The 19,971-nt window shown below is 39.6% G+C and overlaps 1 protein-coding gene across 1 annotated transcript in view; it reads right to left on the bottom strand.

Moving 5' to 3' along the window:
- Positions 1–1,747: 1,747 nt before the first annotated feature.
- Positions 1,748–19,971, bottom strand: part of kif26ba (kinesin family member 26Ba) — a 98,231-nt gene continuing 80,007 nt past the window's right edge. Inside the window, exons 8-15 of the mRNA XM_079632816.1 lie at positions 16,349–16,611; positions 13,370–13,553; positions 11,826–11,985; positions 9,887–10,058; positions 6,361–9,778; positions 5,174–5,376; positions 4,890–5,040; positions 1,748–3,933 (exon numbers count right to left, since the gene is read on the bottom strand). Coding sequence (XP_079488942.1) covers positions 3,785–3,933; positions 4,890–5,040; positions 5,174–5,376; positions 6,361–9,778; positions 9,887–10,058; positions 11,826–11,985; positions 13,370–13,553; positions 16,349–16,611 — 4,700 coding nt within the window. The 3' untranslated portion in view covers positions 1,748–3,784. The remainder of the gene's footprint in view (positions 3,934–4,889; positions 5,041–5,173; positions 5,377–6,360; positions 9,779–9,886; positions 10,059–11,825; positions 11,986–13,369; positions 13,554–16,348; positions 16,612–19,971) is intronic.

Raw genomic sequence — 19,971 nt, 5'->3', positions numbered from 1 at the left:
GTAAAACAACAATCAGTGATGTGTAAATAATTAAGTTATTAAGTTTGTGTCTGAGCTTGACCAGAGCTTATTACAAAAAATCTGTATATGTCTAGTGCAGAGTTTAACTCAACACACCTGCCTGGAAGTTTCTAGTATGTATTAATAAGTCTGGATCAGCACGGATGACACTTTTGATTGTCCGTAGCTTGTTTCTCCGGACATTTTTTCAGCACGTTGTTTTTGCTAAATCTTTTTTAACCCTCGTGAGTGTCTGGATACAGATAGATGGGGATTACACGTTCTCATACCACCATCCTCGCTTCTCATAACTCTGTCCACTAAAGCAAACAGCTTTTGGAGGTGCACTTCTCTGAGATGGAGATAACATCTTTCTGTTGGATAGAATGGGGCTTAAGAGGAAATAGAGGAAGTTGGTATAGAGCGGCGAGTTGTCAGCAGTCCTATCTCTAACTCGCTCTCTGAGTCCTTTGTTGAGCCAATGACATCATTTCTCACAAAATGTGAACGAGTCCAACCATGAACCTTCTGAGTCCGATTTCACCAAAAATCGTTCTTACTTTTACTTAAATAAAGTAAGGTTTTACAATCACTACAGACACTGTATAGTGGCCAACAGTGATGGCCTAGGAAAATTGACATCACTCATTATTGACAAATATTTAAAATAAAAAATCAAATTGCGTGTGTTTGGAGTCATAACGCAATAAATCGTGCCAAATTGTGCAGACATAATTTGTATGCGTTTTTCCTGTGAACGTTATCTATGCAAAATAAAACTTGTAGCTGTAGTTTGCCATTTTTGGTCAAATAATTTCAGTCAGATACGTAATGTGCTCAAGTTTTGTTCTTCCCTTATATATGTTTATTTGAACTTATAGGGTCATTATAATTTTACTTAAAGTCCCCCTGTAGTCAATAATTGTATCCCTTAAAACTCATTTTGATCACCAAAACGTTTTGTTGTGCCTTAAAATGTTCATGCCTTAGAATATTTTGAATGTAACTACACCCTTGCCTCATTTAGTATTTGCGGTTCTATGAATATGCAAATTAGCCCCGCCTCCACTCACTCACACCAGCTCAGAGATCCACTCGTTGACAATCACGTTGGCGTGATTGGTTACAAGGTAGTTTGTGACGTCAGAAACACCAGCGATTTCAAACTGCGTTTGGTTTTTAAGACCGTGTCTTTGGTACACTGCAGTTTTAAAGAGAAAAAACTCAGCAATGGTGTTGACTTACGAATTTGTACATGGTTTGTTTTGAAGCATATTAAAAACACCACATAGACTTAGAAACAACAATAAAAGCTTGATTTTCACCATGGGGACTTTAAATGAAATATGGTTTTACAAACACTGAGGTATAAACATCAGATCTATTATTACATACACACTGGAGAATATCACATGTAAGTAATATAAATCAGTTTACTTTTATTATTACAATGAGATCTTTCACATTAAACATCAGGATCACTGATAAGATGTGTTGTTTTCTGTGTTAGTCCTGTCAGGCGTGGGTGAATTATAACTTGCAAAGCTCTAAACTCTCCTTGTGTTTCTCTGACGTCTGATATGATTTTCTATCACACTGCATCTCTGGATGATGCCTGTTCATTAAAGCTGATATAGATTCATCTTGTCTGCAAGCGTCGAGGATCAGGCATATCCACAACTAAAATGTGCATATATTGAATTAAAATAATAACTGAATAAAAACAGACAGACTAAAGGTTGCTTTCATTCCTTTTTATAAGCAATTCCATCAAAAAGCAGAAGTGTCATGCTGCAGATTGCACCTGTACAAAAACGTGGTGAAAAAAACCTGTATAGTAGCTGAGAAAACAACTAAGAGAAGATTATTTGAATTAGTTGTGCAGAATAAAGCAGAAAAAGAATGCAGATTCCAAACCGTCCTTTATTTACATCAGTCTGTATGTCGATCAAACTCTCGTTCAAGCTCTGTTTTTCCCCATAGCATAAGAAATCATGCCGACTGTCGCAATATTAACATCAAGCCACATGTTGACAACTTTTAACTTCTTCAATCATACATCTCTCAGTCTTTTTTCTTTTTCCTTTCTATTCACATGACCTACTGAAAGGAGGCGAGATCTTCGCAACCGTGTTCTTGAACATCAAAGCGCATTAAAGACGATATTCGTTTAACATTGTACTGCATATCACACAATGTATCAGTTGAACAATCCACAGATGCCGAAAGATGTGACGGGTTGTAATGAAACATTTCATGAACAAACATGGAAATTACATGTCTCTCATCTCTCATGTTTTGGCGATAAGTGTTTAAAAAAACAACAACTATATAATATATAAAGAAGAACAAAAGTGAAATATACTATATTTTATATATATGGCATGAATTTAGCAACTGTACAAGTTTAATGCATAGTGCTTTCGCAGGCTAAATAAATTATAGAATATAAGCATCTCTGTCATACAGGCCTCCTGAGGTAAAAAATAAATAATATCCTTCATTCATTACATTGCCAAAAGCTCAAAAGGGCAGCAGGAATGTCGCTCCCCTTTGCTTTGGCAGGGGTCAGGGAAGAGGAGTGAAGCGGGAATGGCAAAGCGTATGAAGTCTTGAGTTAGTACCAGAAACAGGCTATATACTCATCTATAAACGTTTAGAGCTGAAACTGTCTCAAGCACCATGTATACTGTATATATAAACAGATTTATACTGTACCAAAGTGTCAGCAGACTGACAATGAGACCACATAGAGAGAAGGCCAATGACCAGACATATGCACCAATCTGATCTGGAATGCAATACAACAGACTAAATTCAATGAGTTGTATTTGATGAAAAACATAATTTAGGGAAAAAATCGTTTGCAGAAGCCAATTAAAAATGTCCAAGAAGTTGGCATGCCGCAAAAAGCCTTATTATTTTTGTTACCGATATTAAAGATCCTTGTTGGTCCTGCCAGACTGAGGATTCTTCTCGCCTCTCAACCGTGACACGCTGAAGTGGCCCAGCCCCGAGGCGTCACATTGCTGAAAATGCCAACATAACCGCAGGGGACGTGAAAAATCAATGAGCCTGTGCCAGAATCATTCTTCTAGAAATCGTGCTGTGCTATTTCATTGAATATGAAACACTCTATGTGGTCTCAGTGTGTCCAAGAATACAAAAAATAATATAAAACACACGTAACAGGTCATGTTGAATGTGACTAGTGTCTGACAATACAAATACCGAGACAGAATCAAAGAGATTAAACACATAATTTAACAAGCAGTGTTTTCTTTTTCTTTTTCTCTTTACTTTTTAAACTTTTTTTTTTTGTTTGTATGCATGTTTTTTTTTTTTAGGCTAGCACCATCTGTACACAAATATGGATTTTTTTTCCCCATAGATTTCCAAGATATTGAAGTGTTCACAAGGCACTTGTCGTCCTTTTTGTTCTGTTTTTCATTCATCTTCTTTAACGACTTGTTCTTTTATCCACATATGGTAATATCATTTGTTTGTTCACAGCAAGCGAGCAAGCCATTTTCGCAAACATTGACTCCAAAGTTCCAAAGTGCTCATCCAGCTATATGGGACAAAGGTTTTTTCTTTCTTTTCGTCAACTCTCCAAGTCCAGCGTTTTCTGTACCCCACCAAAATCCATTTTAGAAAAATATTAAGCCTTTATATTTTCCCATTCATTTCAGCCATCATTGTTATGATGAACTTTGTAACTTGCTCACATACACCCTGCTGAGCCTTTTCCACTTCCAATTGTCCATAATACTTGGCAAATCTTTTACCGTCGCCGGCAGGTGATGTCAAAGCACGTGATCATCATCAGATGAGCTTTGCAGAAGTTGACCCGGTTCTCCAGCCGTTCCGTGACAAACTCCAGAGCTTCCAAGTACTCCAGAGAGTCCACTTCAAATGTCTGCTGAAGGTCAACTGCAAAAGTGAAGGAAAGGGATGTTAACTGACAGAAGCTAACTGACCAACACACTAGTGTTTTTGTCATAATCAACATTTTTTAATTGTTGCACAGCTATTTATTAAAATATACATACTAGGGGTTGAACGACTTTCAATTTTGAGCATCCAGATGGTATAATCAAACATATCTTGTGGAGCGCTCTCGGAAAATACATTTATTTGTCATTTACATTTATATAGCGCTTTTCTTAGCACTCAAATCACTTTACATACAGTAGGGGTAATTTCCTCTACCACCACCACTGTGCAGCATTCACCTGGATGATGCGACAGCAGCCATATTGCGCCAGAACACCCACAACACACCAGCGAAGAGAGGAGACAGGGTGATGAAACCAATCAGTATATATATCAGGGATGATTAGGAGGCCATGATGGATGGGAGCCAATGGGCAAATTTGGCCAGGGGTTACGGTCCTACTATTTTTTTTAATGACCACAGAGGGTCAGGACCTCGGTTTAACGTCTCATCCGAAGGACGGTGCTTTTTGACAGTATAGTGTCCCCATCACTATACTGGGGTGTTAGGACCCACACAGACCACAGGGTGAGCACCTCCTAGTGGCCTCACTAACACCTCCACCAGCAGCAACTTAGTTTTCCCAGGAGGTCTCCCATCCAGGTACTAACCAGGCTCAGCCCTGCTTAGCTTCAGTGGGCAACCAGCCTTGGGCTACAGGGTGATATGGCTGCTGGCAAACTGTTGGAAACAAAGTGGACTTCAAAGATTTCTTATCCTGTTGCGCCCTCTATAGGCCACGATCAGTGACTAGTCGATGTCCAGCTTAAAGCGTTGTGGCAGAGCATTAAAGTCGACTTGTCTATGCAACTCCTAATTCATACAGTATATGGACTAGAAACAGTTAAATAAATTACCATTGACTGTAACCCAAAGTGTGCAAATCACTTACATTCAGTGGTCCATTTCTCTGGCTCCAGCATCAGATATTGTTTGGTTTGCTCCAGTTCTTTCTTCAGCCAGTCATACTTGGCCCGCACCTCTGAGATTCTCTGTTGCCGATTCTCCAAGATCTTCAGTTTGGCACTAAAGTATATTACTTCCTGGGGACACAACAACAATAAGTGAGACATCTATACCATGTTCAAAAGAACTGCTGTTAACCCCCTGGGGTCGGCAAACACGGGGGCGCGTTTTGCTCGTTTTTTTTTACACCCTGCTGCTCACTCTTCTTACCTTATTGCCTACGGTTCGCCTCCTCTGTAAACGTTCAACATCATCAATCTCATAAACCTTAATCTCAAAAGGTTCAGCTAAACCCCTCTGTGTGGGCCGGAGGGGACCATCCACCCAACGTACCCCTGGACTGATGACTGGCTTTCTCACGGGAGAGGAGGTGTCCAGGGTGAGGCTAGGGATTAGACGGCGTCTCTGGGACCCTGGATATGAAACAATGTCATGTTATGACCACTATGTAAAAACATTTTATCAATCTTAAGTTGCTTTGTAAGTAAGCCAGGCAAAAAAAAGTGTAAAAGTGTCACAGTGCTGAACCAAAGTTTAACCTACAGTACATGGACTGCTACCAATTCAGAGCAGTCGTGTAATGAAAAAGACCCCTGAGATAATGACAGGACAGTATCTTATCTGACCAGTCTGGGAGAACGAAGTCTACACTGTGGAATTTGCCAGAAGTGGTTCCCCTATTTGCATAGAAATTGACAGTTCCAGGTATACTGATATGCTATCTGATTTGGAACCAAGGAACAAGGTAATATTAATGTGTTTCAGCTTGTCAGTTGGTCTGAAAACAGCGCAGAAAAGGTCAAACTTTCAGTATTCCCTCATTTTAGAGAGAGAGAGTGCTCTGAGTTCAGGAGAAGGTTAAGAATGGCAGTCGTGCTTTTATATCCTTGCAAAGCCTTTTACAATACTGGTTTTCTTTGCAGGTTCCAGCTTTTGTGTCTGTTGTTGCATAGCCAGGATTTTAATTGTCAGTGTTGCCAGAACTTCCCACCATGCAATTGTTTAGGTGCAGAGAAATAGGGTAAAATTATTTGCCTGAGGAAACGGGAGAGGAGGTGTGTATCCAGGAATTTAGGCAGCACTAAATTCAAAGACCACCTACAGCTAAGTTTGGCAACTGCTATCAGTCTGTGTCACAACAGATCATCCAAGCATGTTCGAGGGAGTAAGTCTGTTTAAATAGTTATGTTACTTCCAACTATAATCTGGAATGAGCCCTACAAGCTTTGTAGTACAATCATTTTTTGATGAGCACGGTTCATTAATTATGCTGTAAAGAGAAATTTGTATTGTAGAAAGATGAATGCCATGATGAGCCATCAAATAATTTTTTTATGTTGATATTCAGGATTTTAAGTATATAGAAGCATAATTTGAATCATGTTATATTTGCTTACCTGTATTACTTCTTTTCTTTGAATTCTTTAGGCTCCTGCGACTGCTGACAGATCCGCTGTTTTCACTCATCGAGTCCTGAGCAGATGATGTGCTTCCTGTGGCCTCACTGTCTCGTATCATACTCTCATAGCCACTGCTGCCACCACTGTGGTAAAACAAGGCAGTCTTTCCCATGGCGGGAGGAAGCTCTCCGCTTAGCACGCTACTGTTGTCACTGGCGTGCCCACTACTGCAACGGTGAGGCCTTCTTGGGGCAGTAATCTTACTGTAAGGTGAGGGTAAAGTATGGACCACTGGCCTTTCCTCTCCTTGGACTGCTGCTCCTCTCTCTTCAGTGTCTGAAGCTCCTCGTCCTTGGGTAGTGCGAGAGCTGGCACTACCTTGTAGAAGCTCAGAGATTCGTCCATTCACTGCTCTTAAAGGTAGCTTAGATACAAGCCCTGTCCCCTTGTTGCGACTTAGGGACTGGGTTGACCATGAACTTTGGTTCTGGTTCTTTCCGTTGGGGGGTAAACTTGAGCTCCGGTTTACTGACTGTGGCAGGGACTTGGTGGAGAAACTTAGGGTCTTAGTGCTAGAGGTTGATAAGCTTCGAGCTTTGGGGCTTGCCATAAGGAGTTTGCTAACTGCAGATATTTTGGATTGACTTGCTTTGGGTGACTGCAGTACATTGTTGTTGCCATTTGGTCCGTTGGTGGGTGATGAGAGCAAACCACGAGTGATGCTCCTACCTGTCCTTGGCATTGTACTGTCTTTTGTGACTCCTCCTTTAGAGCCCAGAGAGGTCAAACTCTCAGCTCTCTCCAAGGAATGACAGTCATAATGTGCAACATGGGACCTCCCTAAGGAATTGGTTCTGTTTGCTAACTGCTCAAGTTTGGCACTGAAAAGTCTGCTGCTCTCTACATTTGGTCCTTTATGTTTACCACCCAAGTCTTCAGGTGTGCCACCAAGGAAAGATAGATGCTGGTGTAGGGTCTGAGCATTTCCTGGATTATGCTGTGGGCTTGCTCGATTCCTCTGGTCAAGGCTAGACTTCCTTACAGGTGGCAATGGTGGGATTCCTTTGTGACGAGCAAAGATACCTTGCCTTCCGATGGAACTTCTTCTTTCGAGTGTCGCTCTTGGACTGCAGGGAGTAGAGGTGGTAACCCCAAGGCTTTTATACTCTCCACTCATGTACCGGTATGTAGGGTCTTCCAGATCATCTTGCTTATTTAAGCGATGCCATGCACGAGGGAGACTTCCTGTCCTGAGGATGTCTGCAGAGTACACTTGAGTTATGCTTTCGGGCGCATTGAATACCATCTCGCAGCCATCCACCACCCGGTTCATGGAATCAGGGGAACATGCTGCTTCACTACTTGAGCTATGCTTGTCGAATTGACATTTCCTTTTCACCGATTCAGATGTTCTCTTCTCTGATTTGACATCACAGACCATGTTCAAATGCTTGGTCTCTTCATTGCCCTCTCTTTTCATCCATGGGTCATCAAAATTTATTTCACTTGAGATTGGAACAGGTGGGGATTTGAGATCATTAACTAGAAGGGTTTTAATAAGTAAGTCCTGCACAACTATTGGCTTAACAGCAGCACATGGGTGAGTTGTTATATTGGTCTTAAAAGGAAGATAGACACCTAAGGTTGAGGACAGTTTGTCTTGTTTGTGTTTAGTAGTTGTGTTTTTGTCATTCCCTTCAGTTGTATTGGAATCACTCTCTTTTTCTGAGTTGCTTTGGCCATTTGTCTCAGGGAGACCTTCAATGTCACCTTCTTCTTGAATTTCCAAAAGCCTGTCTTCAGCTAGTGCCTCACCTTGTCCAAAGCATTGCTGAGCAACAAAGCTATGACATGACTGGTCGCCATCACTGCCAGCACTCATTTCACTCAGCCATGAGCTGATTGAGGAACGACGACTAGCCTGGACGTCCCCTTCTATCCTGCTGAGAGGCAGAAATTTATTAATGTTGACTTGTGAGATACTGGTGGTGGTAGTGCAGGGAGCAGTGGCATAATGTTCTAGGTCTTCACTTATGCTGCTAATGATACTAACAGGCCTTGATCCAGATGCCATGGCCTGCAATGAACAGTCACTGTTAAAGCTGATAATACTGGTTGGTCTGCCATTTTCCATCATCCCACTAATTGTCAGCTTTTCTACTAGAGTGAACACCAGCTCATCCTCTCCATTGGGTTCCAAAGGATGCTCCAGCATAACTGTGGCTGTGGTGTCCTTCACATCTTTCTTATTGTCTAAAGGTAGCTGGGGAACATCGTCACACAGTGTCTCAGCTGATCCAAGGCTATTGGTGGATGAGGATCTCTTTAGGACCTGTGGGCTCATCCCCACTGGAGATGTTCTAGACTCTGGATTAAGCAAAGACTCTGTAGATGACTTTCTATAGTCTAAATTAAGATTTTGTGAGGAGTGAGGAGGTGTACCAGGCATAACTCCTTTCTGGGTGTACACTTTGCAGCGTTGAGAGGGAGAGGATGGTGGTTTGTACTCTGAGGTTTTAGTAAGACTGGCAATTCCCAATCGAGGGGAGCCCATAGGACGAGGCTTACTCTCACTGCTGCTTCCACCACTGATGGATTCTCTGCTGTCATGCAAACTGGAGCTCTTGGCTCTCTGAAGAGGGGTTAGTTGCCCAATACCACTGCTACCAGTCACACTTCTGCTGCTGGAGAGTCCACAACTGCCTGTTGAACACTGTGTCAGGCTTTCAATTATTGACTGAGCGATCTCTGCTTCTTCGACCACCTCACGGATCTCTGCCAGTTGCTGGTCAGATATCCTCTTTGGAGAACAGGATTGATTACACCCTTTAACGACTTGACCATGGCCAGACTCAAATTTGGCAGCTCTGTTGTCAGGGACTTCTTCAAAAGGGAATTGTGTAACCTCTTCTCTTCCATCAATACATTCCAGTCTCTCTTGTAGCTCCGCAAAAGTGTTACACTTTAGACAGTCCTTCTCCTTTTTACCCGACTCGGCACCTTCCTCTGGCAAAGGTGGAAGTGGCTGAGGATGAATGGTCTGCAAGGGTTGGACAGACTGTGAGGTCTGAGCTAGTGGGTCTTCAACTTGTTGAGCTGGTTGTGATGTCAAAGGAGCCGGGCCAAGATCTGCTTTATTGTTGTGCAGGGATGGAATGATAGGAACAAACTCTGGAGGACCTTCGTTGTCTGTTAGCTCTTTGTCCGAAAGAGCTGAGCCATTTGGCCCCACGTAGATAACTGTGTCACATGACTGCTCGCTGCTGGAATAGTCTTCAGGGTCACTGGAGAGGTGTAGCAGAGGCATCTCTGAATCAACAACATTTCTAGAATGGATGGTCCTCAGCTGTGTTGGGCGACGCATTCTTCCTTCCTCACATGAGCTCTCACCACCAGAGGAACTGGATGTGTATTGCTACAAAATAAAACATTTTACTGCATTTTAAACAACTAAACATAAAATACAATTGTGAATATATTTAAGCTAAAAGAAGGTTCAATAAAATAAAGGACAGGGTCATACCACGCTTACTTTAGCCTTCTTCTTCTTCAGCCTAAGAACACGAGAGGCAATTTGAAGGGTGGAAAGTGTCTCTGAGAAGTTGTTGGGTGACGAGGAAATGTGGGCTATCATGGTGGTGCGACAGTTCATGTTTCCCAGGGACTCTCGTAATAGCATGGTTAGTTTACTATCTCTGTGAACAAAAATGGCATTTGTTTATTTGTGAAAAATGTTAATTGTGTAACCTGATGAATAACAGTGAAGATGCATAAACTGTAAGATGAGTTAACCCTTTTGAGAACAAAATGTATTTGTAAAATGCATTCAAAATCAAGTTTTTTTTAACAACTTTATACTGAATACCTGCACCACATTTAGCAATTAGTCTAATCTTCTAAAATGATCCTTATTAATAATAAAAATGGATAGAACCTTTTTGGTCATTTTGATTTGCTGAAGTGTCCTTGATTAAATTTAGAGAGAGGGAGAGAGACTTGGATTGGCATTTCCTGTTCTGTCTGCATTCCCTATGGCAACCATTAGAGGTGACATAAAACTGCTTTTCAAGGATGAGTCAGCTAGCATTACGATATGCTCATGCAAGTTCAGTTCTCAGAAATCAATGACCTATACAATAACTTGAAGCAAAATATTATCACGGACTACATCAACAGAGTGTACAGTAATGTGATTACAGTGAGACACTGTGCTAATTTGTTTGATGTTGGATGATTTGCTTAAATATGGTTAGTGAAGTGTGTAGTCAATCTTGAGTGGTTATTAAGACAGTGAACACATGGCTGAACTATAAATGATAAAAATTATACAATTATTTCACTAAGCATAAATTATACAAGCATAATTTACTAACCATGACATAGCAAAAATACATTTATCAGAGATATGCCATCAAGATAACATTCACCGCTTGGCAAAATATGTACTGTAAAAATGTATTACGAAACACATGTAACGTGTTTCTGGTTATTACTTCTAATATTGTGCCATAGACTGAATGTATTGTAGTGTAAAATCAATAATTAATATATTCCGAATTGATAAAAAATTCAGAATTCAAAACAATATTCTAGATTTGACATTAAGGTTAAAACAGCCAATTACAAAGATCATAGGCAGTTAATATACTATTTAGCTCTTATTAAATCACTATCTAAAATTTGTGACTTTATATTCATTTATGATACACGCATATTAATTCAATTTATCTTGTGCAAATGTTGCATTCCTCCTAAAAGGCTGTAAACCCTAATTATATCTGGGCTCTCCGGAGCGGATGCGTTGCCAGCCTTAAACCCCATGATGCTTTGCAATGTAAATTCGCCATGATTAAATTAGGGAGCCATGGCATAAAATGCAAACGTGCCTTGAGGGAGCTAAATGGAAGCGCTGCAAATTTTTAGGAAACAAAGCTGCTGGAAAATGCATGGCACCTTCTAAAAGTTGTCTGTTTCACTGAAATTAACATGCTGCTTAAAATATATAAAACAGCAGTTGCAGAGAAATGGTCTGTTTTAAGAATGTTCAATGAATCCCAGTGAATATGAAACTGCATCTGTCTCTATGGCTGCTTGGCACCAGCTAATTCACTTAGCTATTACCCCTGAGGAACGATAAAGGTTACATTCTCTCTGCAGATTCAACGTAGCATGAGAATCCACTAATAACTGCTCACATCAAAGCCTGGAAAATGTCAGTTTGTATATATTATTCATATGAGGTGTGTTCATGAAAAATTAACGGCATGCAGCAGAGATATTAAGACTAAACATGTTGCATCTTTAATGAGTCGAGCGACTGCCGAATGACTTCACCCATCACAGTAAAATCGTAATCTTGTCGTTGAGGTTGCAACAGTATCCGTCTGAAAAGTTTAACTCAATGTGTTTTTTTGTTGAGATCATATAATGTGAGGAAAAAAAGTGAAAAGAAAAGGTCTCACTTGTAAGGGATGTGCTTGCTGCCATTGACCAAGGCCAATATGACGTTCCCCAGGGCGGAAAGAGAGAGGCAGAGTCCAGTAGTGCTGTCACGGGTCTTGCTCAAAACCTTCACACAGCTGCCCAGGTCGATGAGATGCAGTCGGCTCCTGCCTCCCGACACTAAGCAAAAGAGCCACACGGTCAGATTGCCTGAACAGGAAAACTCTGATAGGAGTTTCTAACATGTTCTTCATTCATCAATCTCTTAACTCTGATATGATATATTTCATAACATTCTACTTTATGGCTAGGCCAATGGTTCAGACACCATAGTGACTCAATTGAAGTACAGTAATTGATGTGTTACACAACCATAACCAAAATCGATTTTTAAAAGAAATTAATACTTTAATTCAGCAAGGATGCATTCAATTTATCAAAAGTGACATTAAAAACATGTATAATGTTAGAAAGATGCTGTTCTTTTGAACTTTCTTTTCAGCACATTTTCTACAAAAATATTAGGCAGCACAACTGTTTTCAGCATTGATAATAGTAATAAATGTTTCTTGGGCAAAAAAATCAGCATATTGGAATGATTTCTGAAGGATCACGTGACACTGAAGACTGGAGTTCTTGCCATCACAGGGATGAATTACATTTTAAAATACATTGAAATAGAATAGATTTTAATGAATAATAATATTTTAAAGTAATAATATTACACAATATTACATTTTTAAAACATTTATAAAGTTAAAGTAAGAAAATATCAAGCTTGCAAAGAAACTGGAAAAGCAATAGTATGTAAAGAAACTTTAAATATGAAGGACAGTATAAACTCCAGAAGTGTTATTGGAACCTTTTAGTAGAATAATAAAGATAAATGGAACTTATTAGTGAAAATTGAGGATAATGACCCTATATTTCAAATGGCAACATTATATCTCTATGTGTTTCTATTATGTAAGTTAACCTTCATCATGGAAGCATCTAGAGTGGATTTCATGACTCTGCTTACATTATACACAGTTAATTCAACTTACTCAAATACCCTAAAAGCCCAAGCTAACACATCTGGTCTTACTTTCAGTTCACTCTTGGAAGGAGGCAGGACTCACTTGTGCCAAACAGAACATTTTTTGTGATAAGAGAAATTAGCACTCTTCTCCAGAAATAGCGAGCTTTAGCATGACAGCTTTTAAATCAGATCCTACATCTCACATTAACAATGGCACTTTTTTCCTGTTATCACACCCCTCTCTAAGATTATCAGCAACAGACTATTTATAAACCATGCTGGCAACATTTGGAAGTATAATGAGAAAGTTTGAAATCATCCGTGGAATAGAGCAGATTACTGCCGATAAGTCTAGCACAGCCGATCAGCAACTTATTTTGTGTTTTAGATGCTGTTTTTATCCATCATAAAAGTATCTTAACAACCTTAACCAGCAATAACCAACATTTTTGAAACCTAAAAAATAGGTCACAGACCAAAAACCAGTTGAGAACCCCTGTTGAGTCTCTACTGAAGCTATATCAAGCTTATAATGATACTCACTTCCACCCTTGCCGGTCTTTTCCATTCGATACTGGTAGATGTGTAGGGTGAAGAGCATGTGAGAGTTACGGTGCTCCTCTTCATCATAGTCTGGCTTACTGCTGTAGCGCGAAGCAATGGCAGCGTCCAAGAAGAAAGCGGCCTTCTCAGCCGTAGGGGCGCGCAACTCACTCTGATTCTGTAACTGTAAAAATGCAAAGGATGCAAATATGAATTTTATTGGACAGTTTGGGCTGAGAAACAGTACTGACTTTGTACTCTCAACATTATTATCTGCATCAGCAGCTAAGTTGTTCGGTTTGTCCAATAACTGCCAGAAGTGACAATTATTTTGACTTTATTTGTGGAAAAATACCATAATAGGATTACAGAATCAAGAAGCTGCTATCTAAAATATAAATCTGTCTGTTTTAAAAGATTGGCTCTTTATCAAGTTCAAATTACTTTTAGATATTGGTTCATTTTTCAGTTAATTTGGTAAAAATGCAAAAAAAAAAAAACATTTAATTGCAGCATTTGTGAAATAGCATGTATCATATGTGTATGTGGGTTTGGACAGTGAAATTGAAACACCTGGTTTTAGACCACACTCATTTATTAGTATGTAGGGCAGGGATAGGCAACTCCGGTCCTGGAGGGCCACTCTCTTGCAGAGTGTAGCTTCAGCCCTCATAACAACTCACCCTGCCAGTATCTATCTAGTAATCCTGAAAACATTGATTGCCTTGTTCAGGTGTTTAATTAAGGTTGGAGCTAAACTCTGCAGGACAGTGGCCCTCCAGGACTGGAGTTGCCTATCCCTGGTGTAGGGCCTCCTTTTGCAGTCAAACAGCATCAGTTTATCTTGGGAATGACTGATAGAAGTCCTTCACAGTGGCCGGAGGGATTTTTAGCCATTCCTCTTCCAGAACAGCGGTCAGGTCACTGTGATGCTGGTGGATGAAAACGTTTTCTGACTCGCTCCTCCAAAACACCTCAAAGTGCCTCAAAAGTATTTAGATCTGGTGACTGTCCAGGCCATGGGAGATGTTTAACATCACTTTCATGTTCATCAAACCATTCTGTCACAAGTCTTGCTGTGTGTATTGGTGCATTATCATGCTGATGCACAGCACTCCCTTCAGGGTACAATGTTTGAATCATTAGGTTCACGTGGTCCTCCAGTCCATAGCAGTCCATCAAGCACAGTAGGGAATGTCATGATATTGCAGCCCAAACCATCACTGATCCTGTGCTTCCCTCTGAGCAGCAACAGTCCGGGTGTTAAACCTCTTTGTGTTTCTCCACACTGTAACTCTCACGGATGTGGGAAAGACAGTGACGGTGGACTCATCAGAGAACAGTACATGCTTCACATTGTCTACAGTCCACAGTTACTCCTGTTGGATGTGGTTCGTCCTAAGTGGTGGTATGCATACATTGCCCTGACTCAGGTTACAGCACAAAGGCTTGCTGTCCTGGTCACAGATGAGCCAGCGAGAGGTGCACCAACAGTTTGTCTTCTTTTGAACTTTGACATGTCTCCCATTTTTGTTGTGTGGATTGCACTATTTTATGTACAGCTGTGCCATTGCTCTGCTGATTCAACCTTCACACTCTGCTCTTACTGATGGAATGTATAATCAGTGAAACCTCCAACACTATATAGGCCAGTGTTTCAGTTTCATTGTCCCACCACTGTATGTGTATAGGCTCTATATCAGCCAACCTGCTCTTGAAGAAACCGATCAGTCAAAAAAATCTGTCAACCTCTATTAACAGTACTAGAGCAAATAAAAGAGAGTATTGAGGAGATACTGTCAGCTCAGTTAAGTCTTAATGTCAAAAAAAAAAAAAAAAAAAGTTTGTTATTGGGCAAAAAAAAAGTATTTTCATGTCAGCACTGCCTTGAGTATCACGTCTGGAGCGTGCTCTGTGAGGCCATTACAATCCATAGCTGTGAGGTATCAGTCCAAGATGAGATTAGTGCAGATGTCTGAGGATTACAGAGACAGGGGTTGTCTCTGCTCAACTAATCCTCTCATCATGTATTAGCATTTCACCCAACAATGGTATCTTTATTGGTAGTTGATTTTCATGCTTGTTTTTTTTTTAAACTGTCATCTGGGGTTTCCCCCCCAGAAAACAGGCTAAAAGTGTGCCAATATTGTTACACTTTTTTTTCCCTCTCAAATCTGTGGCCATCTTAGAGTGAATGCATAATGAAAAGAAAAGCATGAATTTTTTGGCATCGTGTCATACAGGATCCTAAAGCCAAAGTGTGTAATTTCTACATCACTAACAAAGAGAACAAGTGTCAAAACAATTGCCCTGTTTACCATTGGTCAAACGGTGCTCTAATTGTACCACCTGACCACTGCAGATTTATTTAAGCGTTGAAAGTGTAACCATAGAAATGCATAATTCCCAATCCGAGGATGTGAACAGCTCTGAGTAGAACGTCATGAGTTGTCATCATATCGAAATTATATAATTTTGATATGATAATACAATATGGTGTGATTATCGGTAATTACGATATGGTGTGACCGCAGCAAAATAAGAGATACAAATTTATTAAAGCTATATAAAAATATTTCAAAAATAAAAATGACAAAAGCACCTACCAAAATATAAAAATAAAAAAAAAGCTAATTCAAAATATTTATAAATACTATAATAGTATCTGAATAATACTAAAATAAATCTGGCCCCAAAACCACACATTGGTTGAGACAATGTTGCTTTTTTCATAGTGCCACAGTGTTTACATTTTTTTGGGATATCATATTAAAATGGAATAGAAATTTGAACATTGTAAAAAATTACACACTTCACATTTAATTTGACTTATGTTATTTACATCATAATGAATTTTGAATAAAATTGACATCTATTTTTCACAGAATTTTAGCATCAATCTGTGATTATATGAACAATCCCTTACATGAACAATATACTGTATAATTAAAGAAATGTGAACAACGTTAATGAGTTTACCTGCATCCCGCAGATGGGGTCCTCGCAGAGGTAGACTCCTGGAGACTGGCCGTCCTGCAGACTGCCTGTCGCCACCTCTGACAGCAGATCTTTCAGGTTCTCGTCTTTTCCCCAGACCTCCACAGCCGACACTCGTACGGAGAAACGCGCACCTGTCTTTTCCTTGCACTCGTTGATCAATTTAAACAGCCAGGAGATGGCACACGGGATAATCCCGAAACTCTGCATGGAATCATCCTTGCCAATCATAGTGTAGGATTTGCCTGCAACAAGACCAAAAATCAAGTTGGCGATGGATTGCTTTGAATACTTTCACATTTCTTGCATTATGAATGATTGGCAAGCGTAGAGTGGAACGGTACAGTAGAAATAGGTCATGTGCTAAAAGCCATGGTGTCTGTTTGGCCTCAAGAGCATTACACCAATATGTGTGGTCTATTTCACACTTTCTAATGTGATATTTAGCTTCCAAACCAGTACTCTGGCATAAACCACAGTGGCAGATGTCACATACACGCTACTCCAACACATTCCAATACAATTAAAAATCCATTACAGCTGGAAAATTGACAAGATTAATGTAATCGTTCTTATAAATATAGTCTGAAAATGTACCATGCCTAATCACACAAATGTTTTGTCTGCCTTAATGGGTTCTTATTTCCAGAAAAGCCCTTTGTTTGAAAGTACGCTGACATTTGCCATATGTCGTAGTGTGGTTGAGTAAGCACATATGCCATGTGGGCAGCACTGGGCATTAAAAGCAGGTTCACCCGCAAGACCAGGACCGGAACAACAGCCTGTTGATTGGCAGCCTCCCTGGATTCATTTCTGGACATTGCCCTCCACACAGTCATATGCATAAATACCCCTGCTGTTGACATGAAAGGGGCCACTAAACAAAGCCATATGTCACAGCACACATTCAGACCAGATTTAACTTCAAAAAGATGGATTCCTCTAGTTTGGGTGTGTATGAGAGTGAGAAAGAGAAACAGAAACGGAGATGATACAGTGTCTGCTGAAGTAGGCTCATTTGCACGGTTCACAGTGATTCCAAACATCACAACAGTTCATAAATATAAGCCAATCCTGCAATGGTGCAGATGCAGCTGAGTATAGATTTATTCATGATTTAATATGGGGCAGATTTATCTATACACTTTAAGGAATGTTTAAGGAGATGTTATACTGGTGTGGCAGGTGCTTCATTGATTTGATCCGCTATTAAATGAGAAAGATGAGAAATGAGAGCTGATAATGGCAAAAACTGGACAAGCTTGCCTGAGATTATCAATATACCTTTATGTTATTAGTAGCTATTTATTCATGTTTTAATTCATTTTTTTTTCCAATATAAATTCAGATATTTTAGTTTAGTTTATGCTTTAGTAGTGTTATGTGATTTTGCCATTTTTATTAGCTTTTTAAAAAATTATAATTTCAGTTTTTCTAATTTTACACAAAAACCGATGTACTGAAAACGGAAACGTTTTTCCTTTGCATTTTCCGTGTACGGACGACGTCAAAACAATCCCTGTTCACACCAATCCGTGAAAACAATAAAAACGCTGTATTATTCATCCCACGCCAGTAGTAGGCAATGCCACTTTGTAAAGAAAAACTATGCGCCTATAGACTGAACTTAATACGCATGACATCACCGTTTTCACAAATTCACTTTTTTCTATTTTACAGGGAGACAATAACGGTATCGTTTTCAAAAGCTAGTGTTTTCAGGCCCCCAAACGCCGTTCTCTTTTAAAGGCATAATATGCAGTTTCCATTTTTGTTGCTGTGGAGTAATTGTATTTAACGTTACTGTCGTAAATACCACTCACGCAGAGCCGTCTCCGCACTCACTTGACTCTTACGACCGCGCTTTCTTCTTTTTCTTCATCGACTCACGTCGATGATTCATGTCTGAATCTGACTTCTGAATCTGAAACTGAAACTGACTTAGTACTAATACCATAGTAATTCCATGATTACCATGCAAATACTATGAAGCAGGAATATAGTTGAAGATGGTATATTTCAAGAGCAAAAAATCCAATTCTGAATGCTGACTTGTAAAATACATTTTAGTTGGACATGCTATTACTGACGTTCTGGCAGGTGGTTGTAGGAAATCACATGATATAGGAGAATCCAGCAAGAACAGTCTTTAGTAACACCACTCAGGAAACACAGGAAGTAAATCAAACAACCACATAAATTCAAATGACAATCAAAACCGAACAAAGAACTGTGAGAAATGAAGGCTTAAATACACAAGCGAGGCTAATCAACAGAAACTGAAACCGGAGCGTAACAATCAGTAACCAAGGAAACAAACTAGTGGCGGGAAAATGGGAACAAAGGAAACTAGAACTAGAACTAATCCAAAACAGAACATAGCCTACATGTGACAATGATGTTATATACCTGTTCACCTAGCTAACTTGTCATTATTACACTGCATTAAAATCCATCAAAACAGATAATAAAAATAGAATAGTTAGAAAAGCATTGTAGACGTACAAATAATGTATTTAAATAAAAAAAAACATGAATAACTTCAATTATATTTATTTGATAATTGATGTACTTGATGTACTTATGTACTTTATTTTTATATATTGTACATTTTAATGTTCTGATTGTAGCATATCAAACGTGCTCTCTCGAAAATGGTTTTTCACATCAATTACTTCCAGTTTTTTACTTCCAGGCGGAAAATAAGATGGATGCTCTGTAGCAGGTGAACTGAAAGTCAGTCATTCAATCAGACTGGATAGAGATTCAATTACTACAGCATCTCTCTTAAAAATTTTACACACACAAATCCATTATAGGCTTCAACTTGTCCTTCAGTTTAATGGATTCTGACTTATTGCAAAAAAAAAAAAAAAAGCATAAATAAGCCTCCGGGCTGATCAAGCAGTTTCGGGAGATAAAGCTTCATTCCAGAACACTGCTAGAGTATTTTAATAGTCACCATATGGCCTTTGCATCCTCACAGCCTAAAGGTCAGGGGGCATTATGTACGATTCACGAATTCACTCTCCGGTTGATTTTAAGGTTTTAAACAATAACAAATCTGCGTGTTCAAGCCAGACACATCTTAAAATAACCTATCTTATGTATTCATGCGCTAAAGCACCAATGGTGACCAGGGGTCGGCTCGTTGCACAGCTCAAGTTCACCATGAATCTTTTGTTTCTTGTTTATACAGCCACATTGTAAAGCCAAATGTCTAAGGTGATTACTTTCAAAGCACTAACAGGCCAGTGTCTGGGTTATTACAGCCAGTTAATTAGCTGTGTGCGGCTGACCAATGAAATCACTGTGGAATGCTTTCCCAATGATGTATGAGCCGGTCTTTGGTTTTCGAGTAAAGGTTAATGGAAACGAGGAATCTGAGGAATTACACGCTGTCATCAAATCACTGACCAGCAACCACAGTAGCATTTCCCCATTGTTTTCCAAGCAAATGGCTGGTTAAATTTTACACTAATCTTCCAGAAACAACAATGAGCAATGACAGCTAAACAGGGTGAGATCATCTTGTAGTCTGCCATGCATGCTATGAAACTAATTCCCTCTAATTTACAGGATGTAAGCGGTTGAGTTGTTGGGAA

Source organism: Phoxinus phoxinus (genome assembly GCF_949152265.1).
Source record: "Phoxinus phoxinus genome assembly, chromosome: 13".
In the NCBI taxonomy this organism is placed as follows: Eukaryota; Metazoa; Chordata; class Actinopteri; order Cypriniformes; family Leuciscidae; genus Phoxinus; species Phoxinus phoxinus.
This window is presented reverse-complemented; position numbering and strand designations above follow the sequence as displayed.